Source organism: Amblyomma maculatum, chromosome 1 (assembly GCF_055883805.1).
Source record: "Amblyomma maculatum isolate TAMU_Amacu chromosome 1, ASM5588380v1, whole genome shotgun sequence".
Classification (NCBI taxonomy): Eukaryota; Metazoa; Arthropoda; class Arachnida; order Ixodida; family Ixodidae; genus Amblyomma; species Amblyomma maculatum.
In genome coordinates this window covers 267840455-267857036 of record NC_139344.1, presented here as the reverse complement: position 1 = coordinate 267857036, position 16582 = coordinate 267840455, and the positions used below count along the sequence as shown (strand labels likewise).

The 16582-nt window shown below is 46.7% G+C and overlaps 1 protein-coding gene across 1 annotated transcript in view; it reads right to left on the bottom strand.

Moving 5' to 3' along the window:
• Positions 1–7241: 7241 nt before the first annotated feature.
• LOC146206489 (ELMO domain-containing protein 3-like) overlaps positions 7242–16582 on the bottom strand; it is a 33437-nt gene continuing 24096 nt past the window's right edge. The window contains exons 3-11 of the mRNA XM_084609482.1: positions 16353–16404; positions 16216–16284; positions 16052–16140; positions 15850–15973; positions 15631–15753; positions 15435–15565; positions 8915–8991; positions 8075–8202; positions 7242–7687 (exon numbers count right to left, since the gene is read on the bottom strand). Coding sequence (XP_084465608.1) covers positions 7560–7687; positions 8075–8202; positions 8915–8991; positions 15435–15565; positions 15631–15753; positions 15850–15973; positions 16052–16140; positions 16216–16284; positions 16353–16404 — 921 coding nt within the window. The 3' untranslated portion in view covers positions 7242–7559. The remainder of the gene's footprint in view (positions 7688–8074; positions 8203–8914; positions 8992–15434; positions 15566–15630; positions 15754–15849; positions 15974–16051; positions 16141–16215; positions 16285–16352; positions 16405–16582) is intronic.

Here is a 16582-nt window from a genome sequence, read left to right as displayed (position 1 = left end):
ACTGTTGAACTTGGTTACAAGTACGTACTTCTCGGAAAGGTGCAGACAGATGGTCTCGAACACAGGTTCGGTCAGTACAGGCAAATGGCAGGAGGCCACTATCACATTAGCATCCGACAACTTTATGAATGTGAAGGCAGGCTGCGACTGCAGAGCACCCTTCCGGCATTAAGCGATGATGATCTGCTAGACACTGCTTCTTCACAAAGTGCCCCACATAAAGCGTCTTTCGACATTACCGTAGAGTCTGAAGACTTAGACAAGTTGAGTTCACGTGTTGCTGTGTTTGGCTATGTTGCAGGCTTTTGCGCGCACTCTGTCTTGAAAGTTTTGAAGTGCGACACCTGCAAGGAAAAGCTTGTTGTTGAGAGAGATGACGAGAGAGACACGGATATGTACTCACTAACAGCGAACCTCAGTCGAGGGGGCTTAAAATTTCCCAGTGCGTGTGTTGTTACTATCGTTATGCACGCCGAAGTTGTTGTAAAAAAATTGCTGCAGCCCGAAAATGCCACGAACTTCTTGCAGATGTCTAATCACAGGGACATTGTGAAGCACCTTGTGATTAAAAGCCTGCCAGAGTTCGAAGAACTGTGCACATGTGAAAACGGCCATGAGCCAGAACTTGTAATTAACATGGCAGCAAAATGTGCTACAAATATAATCCTGAACAATTATTGTAAAGACAGGAACGATACTGCCACTGCTGCTGCAAAAGCACGCAAATTAAAGACTGTCACCAAAAAGTGATAATGAAAGCAATTGTTGGCTGTTTATTGTGTTTCATCATTTGTGCCGCAAATAAATTTTGTCCCCATTTGTAAAGCTTTTAAGCATTTTGCATTTATTTAACTGGAGCGAACGTCACGACATGCTATTTGTCAAACGTTCTCATTCTTTTCTATTTTTTTTTAACTCTTCCTACATCTCAACGATAATGTGCTACATCTACACGTCACTTGCGCACCAACCACGCGTAGCTTCATGGAAAGCCTGAGCGCGGCTACGCAGCAAGCGCCAACAAGCAGGGGAGAGTTGGAAGCGGCGCGTCGCCTGGGACGGGCAGTGGTGACGTAGCTGACGTCGAGGCACGTGACGCGCAGGCCTGGAACAAGTTTAGGAGGTGTTGACATAAGCCGGTTGTTCGGCCTGAATAAACGCCTTTCCACTTCGAGCGTCCGTCTGTGGTTCATGGAAGCATGGAACGCTCAATGCACGTACTTGTGATGTAACACATAGTGTGTGGGATATTTTACACCATTCACATACAACTGTGGAAGCTCTCCATGCTTGAAATTTGCATGCTTGATTTCCCGTTACTGATTGCTGCATTGTGTCGGCCAAAAAAGGGAAGTACTAAAACAAAACCTTCGTGTTATTGACATCTCTTGAAACCTCCTGAAACTTCAGAATCAGAATGAGAAACCATTATATCTTCCAATAAAAACTGGGAAGAGCCTGTAACTATTCTGCTGCTGTGTATATACTTTGTACTGGAATCTGACCGAAAAACTAGATTGTGTACATTCAGATGTTTCCAGCAGGCACATAGGCTGTTAACGCATATGTGAAATGTGGGAATGTATAACTTCTGCACTATATGCAATGTGTTCAAGGTAAAGGAGTCAAGTACGATAGTCTGGTTGAAAACATCAATTGAAAGCAAAGTATTAACGCTTAGCACAGCTTTGCTACGGGCACCAAGAGAAACAGTCAGGCACAAGAAAATAGCCAAAGATAAAAGTGACTAGTCTTTATTATACAGCCATGAAAGAGCAAAGATTCTTGGAAATGAGAAACTGTTATCGTACTGTATTTACACCTCGTATTACTTTCTCCAGCAGAACTTTTGCAGCACATATCTTACAGCATGTGATTAATCGACCCTCCAAGCAAGGCTAATGCAGAGTAAGGAATAGTAAATTGTGACAAAATGCCTAGTACAGGCTGTAGAAATGAGCTCCAATAGACATGTGGGCAAGTAACAGCGAGGTGTAAGAAAATGCATAGTACAGAGCACAGAAATCTTGCCTCCGCAAGATTCATACTTCTTATCCTAACAGACATAAAAGCTGCTAGCTAGACCAGCCCCTGCCTACTTTGCAGAATTTTGCACTTCTTGAGATAGCCAATGACCACCAGTGCCTTGTTTTCCATCTGAAGGCCACACAGCAAATGAAAATAACACATAAACTTCACGTAGGTATGCAGCACCTTTCATTGCATCCCAAGTAGCTTATGTAGATATTCATTTAATTTTCGCATGAACGTTTAGCAGCACATAGGCCATTACAAAACTGCTTTGCTGAACAGCAAAATTTGGTTTTATATCATGTATCTCAGGTGTCAGCTTTTCTATGTGCCATAACGAAAGATGAAAAATAGCTGGACAATATGTTAGTGCTGTCCTGAAGTGAAGATTTTCATGACTCTGACCCAGAGCATATAAAAATACTGTTAATTTTTATCCCTGAAATATTCTTCAACTGCCTTTTTTCCCACACAGGACAAGAATAAGCACCACAGCACCATGGTCTGCACAAGCGGGAAACTATCCATCTTGCTCGTATTTCTCCGCAGTTTTGTGCGTGCTCACGCTGATTGGCTAGTGAAACCATGTTTCGTTGTCTGGAGTTAAATCATTGCTTAGGTTGGTTTGTGGGGTTTAACGTCCCAAAGCGACTCAGACTATGAGAGACGCCGTAGTGGAGGACTCCGGAAATTTCGACCACCTGGGGTTCTTTAACGTGCACTGACATCGCACAGCACACGGACGCCTTGCTTTTCGCCTCCACCGAAAAGTGGCCGCCGAGGCCGGGATTCGATCCCACGTCCTTGGGCGCAGTAGTCGAGCGCCGTAACCACTGCGCCACCCCGGCGGGGTTTAAATCATTGCTTACACAACAATGTACGCACAAAAATGTATAAATCTTACAACTGCTAACGGTGACAAGCTGGCCTATATAGTCAGGCAACGTACCAACCATCGACAGCTGATTGCACTGACCGTGGTAGTAGAAACTTTCATTTAGCAGAAATGGCCGGGGAGAAAATTGCTCAGTACTTATAATATCATATCACGCTGTACTGACGGAGGCCAAACACCACAATTTGCGAACCTTTGATGATGTGGAATGACCGCTCGCTGCTACCGTCATCATGCGAAAATAGCTGTAGCGCCTAGCCGAAGTCGCCAGAGCGATAACTTGGTGCTCCTGAACGAGATAATACAACCTACTTCACAAACTTTAATAGTCTTTTACAGCGCTATCCAACACTTCGCATTTAAAAAAACTCAAAATGAAGCCTCGTGTTCCACGTGCAACTTGCCGTCGACGGTCAGCCAGCGTATCGCAACGGCCAACTGTTTTCGCCGTTCACAACTCGACGGCACTCGGAACATCTTGTGTCGCGTTCTAGTTGAGTTGCCGTAGTTGCGAGCCGAGCACAACACCACATTCCCAGCAAATTGGGCGCGCAACCGCCCGCCTGCAAGCAATGCCAGCAGAAACCAAACCACAAAAACGGGCCGGAAGTCAAATTTCACGTGACAATAAAGCCTGGCCGTGACGCAATGTCCGCCAAAACTTGGACACCACCTATTCCGGCCATTAACAGAGCCACTCAGGCATTATGTCCTACAATCAAGGGCTCTGCAATGCGAATGGCGGCAATGTTGTGGTTAGACTGGAGAACTTTGTTTCGGAATACTGGTTAACTGAAGGAATTCACAAGCAACATGTAATCTGGGCCACTGGGCCATGTTCGAACGATACGATGTTGTGCGGCAAGCCGCCATTTTAAACATCGTCCCTTGCAAGAGGTGGCACAGTGGTTAAGACGCTCGACGAGCCGGGTTCGCTCCGGGCTGCCTTTAGGTGGGGGCCAAACGCAACGGCGTCCAGATCTCACGCTTGGCAGGCGGCTTTTAATTCCGTTGCTTCCGATAATCGACGTAACAGCATCGAGTTTCATTTTTTTTTTTCGTGATTCAGCTCTGAAGAGCTAGCTACTGAAACTGATTATTCTTGAATTGACCCTGTTCAAAAGCGAAATAGGAAAATGCAGTGGTAAGCCTGTGTGCCATTTTACGCATAAAGCTTAATGCAGCAGTGGGCGCAACTTAATACCACGTACCTGCGAAGTATCGCATGTAGCTTTCCCTTTCGTCCTCGCACTGTTTGTGTATTCCCATGCGACTAGAATTATCTGAAGAATTATCCCGCAGGGTACATTCTATATAGCATTTTTTATATACTTATATGCCATCCAACGCAGTCTTTGAGCGTCGACGGCAGAGCCGGGAACACTACATAATATGCACTGATAACCTAGTTATTTTTTAGGGCGTGAAGTCGCCGGATTAAGGCAATCGTTTCTCAGTAACTTCGACATTTGGCTGCTAAAGTACAGTCGCTTGTCCCTTCGAAACAGCGATGCATTCAAAAGACGCGGTGAGGGCCGAAGAACACGCGCTGGAAAACATGACCGAGTCGATAAATAGCACGCGTGCTTTTGAAGTGTGCACTATGGGAGGTCGCACGCGAAAATTGTAGATAAAAGCAGTGCGGACACGAGGCCTTTCGCAGTGCGAAAAACTAACGATAGGCAATGCGTGGCATGGCATGGAAGATTAGCGATGAAAAAGGAGTCGCTTGCCAGCCCCGTACAATCGCGATTGGTTTGGTTTGGGGTTCAGCGTCCCAAAGCGACTCAGGCCAGAACAACCCTCAGCTGTGAGAGACGCCGTAGCGGAGGACTCCAGAAATTTAGACTACCTGGGGGTCTTTACTAGCATCGCACAGCACACGGGCGCCTAGCTTTCCGCCACCATCGAAAAGTGGCCGCCGAGGCCGGGATTCGATCCCGCGTCCCTGGGCACAGTTGTCGAGCGCCCTAACCACTACGCCACCTCGGCGGAGCGTATAATGGCGATCATTGTGGAGCATTTAAAGGTATACTGAACAAATAGAATATTGAGAAAGCACCACAATTGCATTCTTAAGACACGATTACACTAGCACAGACACATAATTCGGGTGAGTTTTGAGCGGATGGCTGTATTTTTGACGTTTTCTGAGCGGCCGCCGGGTCAGAGGCAGCGCGCTCCCGACTGTTAGCCGGCGGGTGTGACGTCACAACTTCCCTCAGCAACGTCATGGTACAGTGTACTAGAATACTTTAGTCATGGCCCCGCGATCCCGCCACCCCCGCACCTGAAGTTGAGCAAAGTAGAGTTCTGGGCTAGTTGGTAATGCATGATAAGTGGGAGGCTTAGCGCGGAACAATCAAGGACAAGAGAGGCACACAGGACGAGCGCTCGTCCTGTGTGCCTCTCTTGTCCTTGATTGTTCCGCGCTAAGCCTCCCACTTATCAACCTGAAGTTGGTTGACCGTCTACACGCAGTGTCGGTTCCCCCGCGTCGCGCCGTGAAAAATGATGCGAAGGGAGTTCGAGGGGGACGCGTACGGAGGGCGCGTATTGCGGACAATTATTTGAGCGCAGGGAGGGTACGATGAATTGTGCGCAGGAACACGATCAGCAAAAAAGAAAAAAAAAAGAGAGACCGTCCGTCTGTGTGTTTCGTGAGCGCCACGGAGGAAAGGAAAAATGAACAGGTGCAACCGGCCGCGATCAACACCTCCGCGATGGGGGTGTTGTGACGTGATATCCGGTTTTGTCAGAGCTTTCATAGAAGCCCGCTAGGTGCGGCAATTTGAGAAATATTAATTAAAATACTTACTTTCCGCTCATTTCTGTTCATAAAATGGATTGTTTTGGTCACTTCCAATGCGATAGCTACCATCTGCACTGGAAATCTCGGCGGCAATTTTTTTATTCAGTATACCTTTAAGTCAGTCCGGCCGATTCTATGCAGCCACGTTCTCCACGCCGCATCTCGATTTGCGAACAGTATCTTGAACATCTGCTTGCTTTCACCTTCACGTGCGCCAATGCCGGGCTTTGTTAGAAACAGCAAAAAAAAAAAAAAAAAAAATGCTTTACTAGAAACAGCACTAAAAAGACCTGGAACGTAGTGAAACGTGTTTTTGGTGTACGCTGCGCGCATTGCTTGGTACCGTGGGACTGGAGGTAGCAACCCAGGAAGCAAGAAAGCGCGTAAAAAATACGCGACGGCATTCGGCCAATGCGAAGGTTGAACGCCGGGGAAAAGCGGAGGGGAGGAGGAAGCCAGCAATCTTCACAAGATGACGTTACTTTTAGTTTATACTCTTACCTTTGAGTGAAATAAATGCGTAGAGACCTCTGTGGGAGGCCTCCTGCAGGCAGTGCCAGTGCTACATACAGGAATCCTGCCTTACTGCTTTCGCAGTTTGTTGCGGAACCTTGTCACCGACATTACTTCGCCTCCTGTTCCTTTTGGCCCCTTCGTCCTAACCTGTGCATAACCTTTCCACTTTCCCGTCAGGCCTCAGGCCATCCATGTCAATCATGCAGTAAGAAATATTCCTTTCTCTATGTTGCCAATAAATACTTGTCAAGAAAGAATGCAGGAATGAATGAACTTTTTTTTTTTTCTAAAGGCCGCAGTGAGCAGTTCCTTTGTAAACAGCAAGTGTCGCGATAATCTGCGAACTCCGTAATTCTGGGCCTACAAAAAGCGATTTTGATAGATGGACTTTATGAGCTTTGCAGCTGGTGCCGGGTTATTCAAAATATACGGTTACAAATACACCTATAAGACCATATCTTAGGCTTTCAGCAATCGTCTCATAACATCGCGAAAAATATTGAAATAAGGTTGACATGCACCGGAACGATGAATATTAGACCGTCCGATTTGTTCCACTGGCTTTGAACCTTAGGCTTGTTCATGCTCAGATACTCTGGCATTTTGCGGTAATTTGGCGGTTGTTTCGTCAGTTCGAAACCAGCGGATGTCATCCGTAAAGAAGAAAGTCCGGGATGCCTGCGAGTTTCTGGGGAAAACATGGGGAGCAACCAGAAGGCATGTTTAGCGGAGCGCGCGGATGTCCACAGTCCACACCTCGAGCTCCACTGCATGCCGTATTCTCAGGCGTTGTCTACACATTAACTATCAGCCATCGACTCAGTCAATCATGATAGGCTGTCACACTTTGGGGGGTTTTCGTGTCGGCGATGCAGCACGTGCTATTGGTTGTGACCACATTCGCTGGTCTCGCTGAGCACAATTGTGGGCACAGGAAATGCACCTTAAGTTAGAATACGCGCGACTTGTTTGAAATTGTGTGGTTCTATTTGTATGCAAAATCTTCATGAAATCGGCTCATTCTTTCTGAATAACTTTATACAATCAGGGAGCTCTGCTGAAACAATTGCGCGCTCAACACGGCGCGGTGTGTTCGCCCGTATTATGCAGGTAAATGGCTGGTCGGCTAGCTCTGCATGTGACTGGTGCGATATGCGAATTCCACGAACAAAAAAAAAAATCAATTTTTTTCACCAAACAATTAGGAACATCAAACCACTCAATAAGTTCGGTAATGTCGAGGTTTCACCGCTGGTGTTTCTGGCTGCAGGTGGTAGGCTTTTGCAAACGACCGGATGGTCTTTTTTAAGTGTTTTCAAGTACTGCCAGGTTCGTGAACACTTGCGAAGTCGCCAAGGGGCACTGCTCCTCATGATATTCCCTCAGGTTTCGAAGCACGTATGCGGGCTTTTTCTTTGCGAAAAACGATGTCTCTGTAAAGAAGGGGGGGGAAAAAAAAAAAAAAAAAAAAAAAAAACCTTTTATGAATGTTATAATGCAACTATTTTGTGCATGCGAGCCAGTTTCTTCACAACTTTAAAACGTAATAAAAAAAAACACAACTAAAATCGTAAAACGAATTACGAGCGCTGTAAGAGGCAAACGGAGCGCTTGTCTCTTGTCCCGTTGTTCCCGCGCTGTTCTGTCACAAATGAAAAACGTAAAGAAGCAGTTCTGATGGACGGCAGGGATGCGTCCCAAGTACCGTCTATATGCATACTGCAGTGCTGCACTGAGTTTTTCAGTAATACATTCTTACATGCCTCGCACAGCAAGGTATGTGCACATGTACAATGAATGAGTCAACAGGCGTTGAATACCTTTCAAGACGAATCCAGAATCCTTTATCGTCAGTTTTTTGTTCTTCCAGGAGAGGTACAGCAGCAAAAATGTGCCGGCGTAAAACTCGTTCACAACGTCTGTGACGTCATTCCTTTCATTACAGGGCCTGCATCACAGTTTGGTGCAAGTTAGTTATGTTGTGCGAGCGGCCTCAAGCGCAAGCGGCTCTGGGTTCACGTTCAAATGCAAAACTTAATTGCGAGGTTTATTGACTTGTGTGCAGCTAGCCCTGCATCCATCCTAACAGCATCCAAAGTGCACTGCACATCACATATACCGAAGGGATAATGATTTCTAATTAGGTGAAATTCAGGAAATTTGTACTGACCACTTCATTACTTCACTGCAGTTGATTAATGCGGCGATTAACCAGTATTTCTCCATTCATCGAGCCTAAATGTTCGGTTTTTCAGCTGAGGACCTCGCAGTTTAAGGAACACGTTTGTACTATTCTGCGCCAGAGCAACAGTATTCGCGACCTCAAGGCGGTTTTTAATGGTAGGACGGCTCACACCCCTCTCTAAGTGTGAATATCTTTCTTTTTCTAACAGAAAACCGCACTTACTGCTATCGTTACGACATCGACGTTCAAGAAATACATTGAGCAAATGCGCAAAATGGTTCACGGTTACACAGAAATGAGTCACAGGGCAGTGTCCTCGAATAACTGATTTTTTTTTTTTTTTTTTTGCGTATTGAATCTTTTATCAAGAGGTCGTCTTGTTTCCGACCTTTGCTTTGGATCTTTAGGAAAACTTCAGCCTTTCTGCCAGCTCCCCATTAGAAGCCTCGAAAGCTGCCAGCGTTCATGTACGTACCTATTTAGCACCTCCTCTCTCAGGGCCTCTACAGACACTCTCGTGATGTTGAGGCTCATCACAGCAAAAGGGAAGTTCTGAAAAGATATATGAAAGCATGAATAGTTTTTCCTGTGGACCCAACAATAAGCATGGGGCTCTGGATGCCATTATCTAGTAAATAGTCTAGCTTAGTCGCGATTCTCTGGAAGACTAGTCGGTACAGTTCAGTTGAAATCGTCGTTAGTTTAATAAACGGACAGCACCGTGCTGTGCGACAGGAGCACACTGCGGCCATATATGATCAGAGGTGCTAGATAAAACATCTGCGGGTTAAGCTCTGCCTTTCAGAATATGGCGCGACAGCCTTAACGGCTCCATCGGTGGCTCCTTGTTCACATATAGGAACATAGTACTCGCTTAATCACTAATCTCTTAATATGTAGCTATCTTATCTCACACATACTCATTAGCGCAAAGTCGCAAGCTGCCACATTATCTGCAAGAACACTCGACATAACATAAAGTGCCACCGTAAGCAAGCCGTATAGGAGTTGCGTCTTTGATCACATGGCATCCAAGGAACCCGTTGGGCTATTTTCATCCCATCCACCCATCAGAAAGGAGTTGCCAGCTCGGCTATGTCATGTTGTCCCATGATGCTACAGAATCCTCTCACCAATCAGTGCCCCTCCCAGAGGCATGCTCCAGATTTTTTACTCACAACGCCAACGCCGGATTTCCTGAAGATCAGGGCCTTTAAAGCTGTCATGCTAAAATGGTAGAGCTAAGGTTGCCGGCTTAGCGCATAAATCAGCGCAATCTGGTATGGTTTTGATTTAGCCACTTAACCCTACAATTTTCCGTGGAATCTAGCGGCGGCTACCGTGGGTGGCTACCTTCCACGGTATCTACCTGCTGGGTGGATTGATCCCGTGGCAACCGAACTCACGTCACGCATTCCTTCGCCCGCGTCAGGATCTCCCCCGACTAAATGGTATAGCCACCCTCTAGCCTCTTACCGCGACAGCCAGCTTCCGGCTTCTCCCTTCTCGCCCCTGCCTTTGTAGAGTAGAATTTGCCTTTCTCCTTCGAGCCGCCGGTCTCGTGTTATCTAGTGCCAATCCCTCTCTCCAATTCGCCCCCTGTCAACTCGGGTGGGTGGTTTATATGGAATTCAATTTCAGCTCGAGTCAACTGATTAAACAGATTGAAATTAATGAATTAATATAAATGATTATGCAATTAAGGTTTTACGGCTGACGCTGCAGATTGCAAGCTAGGATGCAGGCATATATTGCTACACCAATTCTATAGCAGCATTCCCTGAAAAAGATTACTCCGAAACACAGATGGTTAGTGACACAAAACAGCCTTCGCAAAATGTTTACATTCCAAAGGGTTTGCTTCGATTCTAAGCCGTGTATAGCGGATTTCGCCTTTAGGCCGCAGGAGTAATTTCTGGGGTAAAAACTAGTTACTCGTAAGCTTTTTTTTTTTTTTTTAGAATTGTTTGTATCGTTAGTTTTACTATTTGCGTTGTGTCCTAAGTCTTGATTACCCTTTTGCATTCGTGGAAATCTACCCGTTGGGTGAGGCAGGGCCAAAAATCTTATTTCAAGAGTTTCCAAGACTGAGGATGTATTAACAGCCACACGGCGTGACTCAGTAGCAGACCGCTGGGTCTGAAATTTTACCAAGGAATGTACGTGCTGCGATAAATGGTACATCAGCATGCAAGGCGTGAGATCTTGCGAATGAAAAGTGGCCGTGTTGACTGCTGTGACTGCTACTGACAACGGTTATGCCCCGATGGCACTGTCCGCTGTAGAGTCCTCTTTCTTCCCTGAGGCGCGGAAAAAGCAGAGCGAAAGCACGTAAACTGAAATTTGGCTTGAAATCAATCCAAGACAACAATAGTATAGCGCTACGCGAAGGAGGAAAGAACATGACCAGACCGTATGGATAACCCTCAAAGACTCCATTTGTTCTACGGGCACTGAGCTAGCATCTCACGCATTCGACCTCATGCTTCGATCTCGTGTCTCGTTCGTTGTCATCGAGCTGGCGCCCGTCCCAACAAACCGCCGCCACACCATATTTCCTTTTTTTTTTTTGTTCTTCCTTTTAATGCAGACATTCAGTATCGGGCTTGCAAGTGAGATTTTCCGACCCTCTTGCGTCTACACTTGACGGCGACACTTCCGTACCGCCAAGTCAAAGCGGATGTAAGTTCAGGTCCAAGTTTTCATTGGTGTCAGTAAAGGTCACGCTTGTCACGCCACCGCATAAGCAGGAAGGTGCGTTATTCGTGTCACCAAGGTGAGCTTGAGTGAATACGGAGGTCGGGAGAGGTAACGAAAAAAAAAAAAAAGACGAACATTATCTAATAGAACAAAGCACCGAGGAGTCCGTGGACAACAGGCGGGAATGCATTTTTGCGGCACCTGCGCCCTCGGTTTAGCACATGCACCTGCAATATTTGCGCAGTTCGGTACCTTCCCATCATCGCATAGAGTGCCTAGTACAATACCCGTCCGCACACCTCCCGCCTCCCGCCAGCCCTGTGCCCGCATCTAACAACACTCAAACAGCTGAATATCATAACTGGAGCCGAAAAAAACAATTAACTGTTGTGTGTGTGTGTGTGTGTGTGTGTGTGTGTGTGTGTGTGTGTGTGTGTGTGTGTGTGTGTGTGTGTGTGTGTGTGTGTGTGTGTGTGTGTGTGTGTGTGTGTGTGTGTGTGTGTGTGTGTGTGTGTGTGTGTGTGTGTGTGTGTGTGTGTGTGTGTGTGTGTGTGTGTGTGTGTGTGTGTGTGTGTGTGTGTGTGTGTGTGTGTGTGTGTGTGTGTGTGTTATGCCCACGTTGATGGGAATGGCCTAAGCTTCCGACGTATAGTAATAATATTTGGTTAGTTAACTGGAAAGGAAATGCGCAGTATCTGTCACACTTCTTCCGTGGAGACCTGAACCGCGTCGTAAGGGAAGGGAGGAAGGTAGGAGTGAAGGTGGAAAGAGAGAAAGAGGAGCCGTAGTGGAGGGCTACGGAGTAATTTCGACCACCTGGGGATCTTTAACGTGCGCTGACATTGCACAGCACACGGACGCCTCTGCATTTCTCCTCCATTGAAACGCAGCCACCGGCGGTCGGTATCGAACTCTGGTGCTCCGGCACAGTAGTCGGGCGCCTTACCACTGCACAACCACGGTGGGGCCCGATGTATAGCGAAAATTTTCTTTTAAAGGCTTTCCTGCGCTCGCAGTGAGCAGAAAAACTGCCATGGAAAACCGACGGGTTGTGGCTTTTGAAAATATTTGTGCGGCAAGTACGGAATATTAGAAAATAACTTTTAAAGCATATTGATATAAATGGCCGAAACTTTCAAAGCGTAGAAAAAGTTTGCTCTTGAAGTTTGTCCTGCACTCACAAGCGAGTAATTAAGACTGCGATAAAGAAAAAAAAAACAATGTGATGCGTTCTTGAAAAAAAATTAGCAAAACAAATAAGGAACAAGGCTGCCGAGGGAGTATTCACGCATATATTGATTGTGCACGAGGAAGGTGCTGCTGAGTTATTTCCGTCACCCCAATTGCTGCAGTGCAGCTATCCAGCATGTGAAAACAAATACGTTGAAAAATTTCTCCCGAATTCGTCCGAATTTTCTGGGTATGCTAAAAATAGTTGACTAAAACGAGGTGATGGACCTCAGGCAAGGGCGTCAAGTTTGTAACACATTACGAAAAGATCAAACAAAAACTGCCCTTTTCTAAGCTGTGATTGCTCGAAGTGGGCGCTTTTCCATCTTGCTTTTAAGGTAAGTATGTTGGAAAGCTTACTTCCGGATTTTCGCATGAGGACCAAGCCTAGAGACATCCGAAGGTGACCGGTCTAAAAGGTAAACGCGGACCGAAAAAAAAAAAAAAAACTTAAAGGACTCCTTTGTGTTTCTTTCGCGAGACTGAATACTCCATCTGCAAATATTTTGTCATATATTGTTGCTATTCCGCGGCATTCGGCTGCTGCCGCATATTTAGAAATTTTCGAAACAAATAACCGGCATAATCGATTCGTTTTCACCCCCCCCCCCCTCCCCCTTTTCCTCCTGAATATTTGCTCATCCCTAAAAAGAATGTTAATCATAGCGTACCTCACTTATAGTCTTCGCAAACGCGTGAAGCGGCTGAAATTCCGACAGGTGCATCAGTGTGGCCGAATCGCGCGCATGATAAATTGGTTCCACAGTTTATACAGAACCAAAATGTACTATCGCAGTCAAACCTTCTTCGCGACCCCCTCCCGCGGTATTGTTACCAGCGCGGACAGAGCATTCGCGTTCACTTATATCTAGACATATTTCAGGCCAGTGGATTAAGTGACTGCGCAGAAACATTTTTCTTGTTTCACACACTTACATCACGTAAACTTTGATAGCGATAGTACACCCGTACGCGCGTCGATCTAAAGGGAATTTCACAAACGTAATCAGAGAAAATTCACATTCAGGGCGATCATTTAGAGGAACAGAAATGCGAATTCTGGGAAACGCAGTGCTCCAGCACAAATACGAGGGAGGAAGGGACAAGACACAGGGCCGACTAACAACTAATGATTTTATTCAGAGCGCATCTGTTTAAGTACACGCGGTCACCATGATCAACCAATAAGAAAAACTCTGGAAAAACAAGACAAATAATCTGATAATAATAATAATTGGTTCACAGGAAGAGAAAGGCGCAGTATCTGTCACACTTACTCTGTGGACACCTGAACCGCGCGTTAGGGAAGAGAGGAAGGTGGGAGTCAAAGTGGAGAGAAAGGGGAGCCGTAGTGGAGGGCTACGGAGTAATTTCGACCACCTGGGGATCTTTAACGTGCGCTGACATCGCACAGCACACAGACGCCTCTTCGTTTCGCCTCCATCGAAACGCAGCCGCCGAGGTCGGGTTCGAACCCGGGAACTCCGGACAGTAGTCGAGCGTCTTACCACTGCACCACCCCGGCGGGGCACCAATAATCTGATTATTCACAAGAAAACTGATTCTAGGACGGCACAAGAAACTCTGGTTCTTTTTATGATATGACGATAGAAACTCCTTCCATCGTCGACACATGTCGCGCACGTCGGCACAGGTTCGCAATCTCCGAAGCCTCAATGATGGTTTGGTTTGGTTTGTGGGATTTAACGTCCCAAAGCGACTCAGGCTATGAGAGACGCCGTAGTGGAGGACTCCGGAAATTTCGACCACCTGGGGTTCTTTAACGTGCACTGACATCGTACAGCACACGGGCGCCTTGCTTTTCGCCTCCATCGAAAAGCGGCCGCCGAGGCCGGGATTCGATCCCGCGCCCTTGGGGCACAGTAGTCGAGCGCCGTAACAACTGAACCACCCCGGCTGGGCGAAGCCTCAATGATCTCAGTAAATGCTAGCGCCAAGCGCTGGTCGAAGGTCTTCAAGTTGTAACGCATAACAAAGGTACAAGGGAGATCATTGAGGGAGAAGCCTCAATGATCTCCCTTGTACCTTTGTTATGCGTTACAACTTGAAGACCTTCGACCAGCGCTTGGCGCTAGCATTTACTGCAATGAATCCCAATGTTCGCAATCTCTCAAGCCTCAACGATCTCTCTTGTGATAGCATCTTTCTGATACTCTACAACTTGACAATCCTCGACCAGCGGTTGGCGCGAACCGTTACTGCAATGAACCCTAATATTCTGAGCGGCATTTTAGCATTATTGCAGCGTTCCCTGAATCTGTCGTTAAGACAACGAAAAGTTTGTGCAACATGGTAGTTGCCACAGGACAAATGGAGAGTGTATAAAATATTTTCTTCGCAGGGTACAAACTTGTTTGGGTGCTTCTTTGTGCAGACGAGGACAGTATTTACATGCTTTTCCGGAGCATTTACGTGCGGACATACCCAATCGCACCGAAGCCGAAAAAACAACACCGACTCCTACGTTTCTCCTAATCATGCATTTTAAAATTATGGGACATGGCATGGATATAAAAAATTACCGCCACACGCACGCACGCACGCACGCACGCACGCACGCGCGCGCGCACACACACACACACACACACACACACACACACACACACACACACACACACACACACACACACACACACACACACACACACACACACACACACACACACACACACACACACACACACACACACACACACACACACACACACACACACACGAACAACCGAACGAATTTGTTGTGTCATCCTAGAAATCATTTTCTTGTGAATGATCAGAGTGTTTGTCATGCTTTTCCCATGTTTTTTTTTTCTTTCTGGTTTATCAGTGGTCGCCGCATGTACTTAAACAGAGGCTCTCTGAATAAAATAATTAGTAGTTAGCGCTGTGTCTTGTTCATTCCTTCCTCGTGTTTTTGCCACTGCACTGATTTCCCTCGATGTCATACCAACTTCTCTATTGAGAAATGCGAAGAGTAGAATTCATCTGTTTTCGGTAATTTAGCCCATCGTTTTTGGCAATGCATAAGCTGTGCACAGTTAACAAACCTGTTCTCGATCTCGGGACAGGCTGTAAATGTCGTTTACGAGTTCTATGTTCCCGAAGCCTGTTGTCAAGAAGAGCAGGTGCAGGATGCCAAGCAGCCCCACGCCCCTCAAGTCGGTGGCCGGATCGTTCCCTGCACAGCAAGGAAACAAGCGCAGAATTTGAACGGGCAGTGGTCGTCGTGAAAAGGCTGGCTACCTTGAAATCCGATTCTCTCCCAGTGACTGCCGTACCGCGGACAGTCGTACACCGTGTTCGTAAGCTTCCTATAAATGGTTTGCAGAATTTCCAGATGCATCGAGTTGTTGTTATCGAATGGACCTGAGGGAAAAAGAGAGCAGCAGGTGTCATGTCCATTTCGTGCGCTGTCCAAGTCGATACTTTAAAAGCAGCACTCAGTGTAAAACTTGGGCATACACTGGGCCAAGGCGAAAGTGAAGTCTCTAGCTGGAACCAGCCCCAACTTCAAGCGCGGCGGCCCGAATAGGTAGTGCAAGATCAGTTTGATACCGCTGCGCTGGATAACGGGCCTGATGGTAGACTGCGGGCGAAGGGCGGTTTTGAGTGAACTATGCCGAAAATTGCTCTCAGGAAGAGAGTTTCAGTCAACCGCGCTTACCATGTACAGACTTAAATCCTTCTCTTTGAAGTAGCAAAGCGCCTCCTCGTACGTGATAATTCGAGAACAATACGTAACGGTTCCTATGCCTTAAGCAGAAGAGAAAAACACAGCAGGTAGCGCATGCTCTCGCGCAAAACAATCTCGGAGAAGCGTGCTCTTACCGACAACATTTGTCACCTTGTCCCACTCATCTTGAGCCACGCGTTGTTCCTCTTGCGCCTTCAGGACATCTTCATGAAAAAGTAATTTGCCGATTTCTGAAAGTCTCTAGCGGCCTCAGCCACGCTAATAGGCTTACCGTCTTCTTCTACGTGCTTAAAGAATGCCGGAGTGCTGAAGTCCACAGCGTCCTGAAATGAGAGCGACCCAAGGTGAGCCGTAGACCCCTGGACTCGGGCCTTATAATTTTTTTCGAGACGGGCAATGTATCTCAGTTTTAATTAAGAAATATGTAATTAGTTTCGAGGAAATGACCGGCGCGGTGACTTCTTACAATTTCTGCTGACACCTCAGCCGCATCATGAGAGA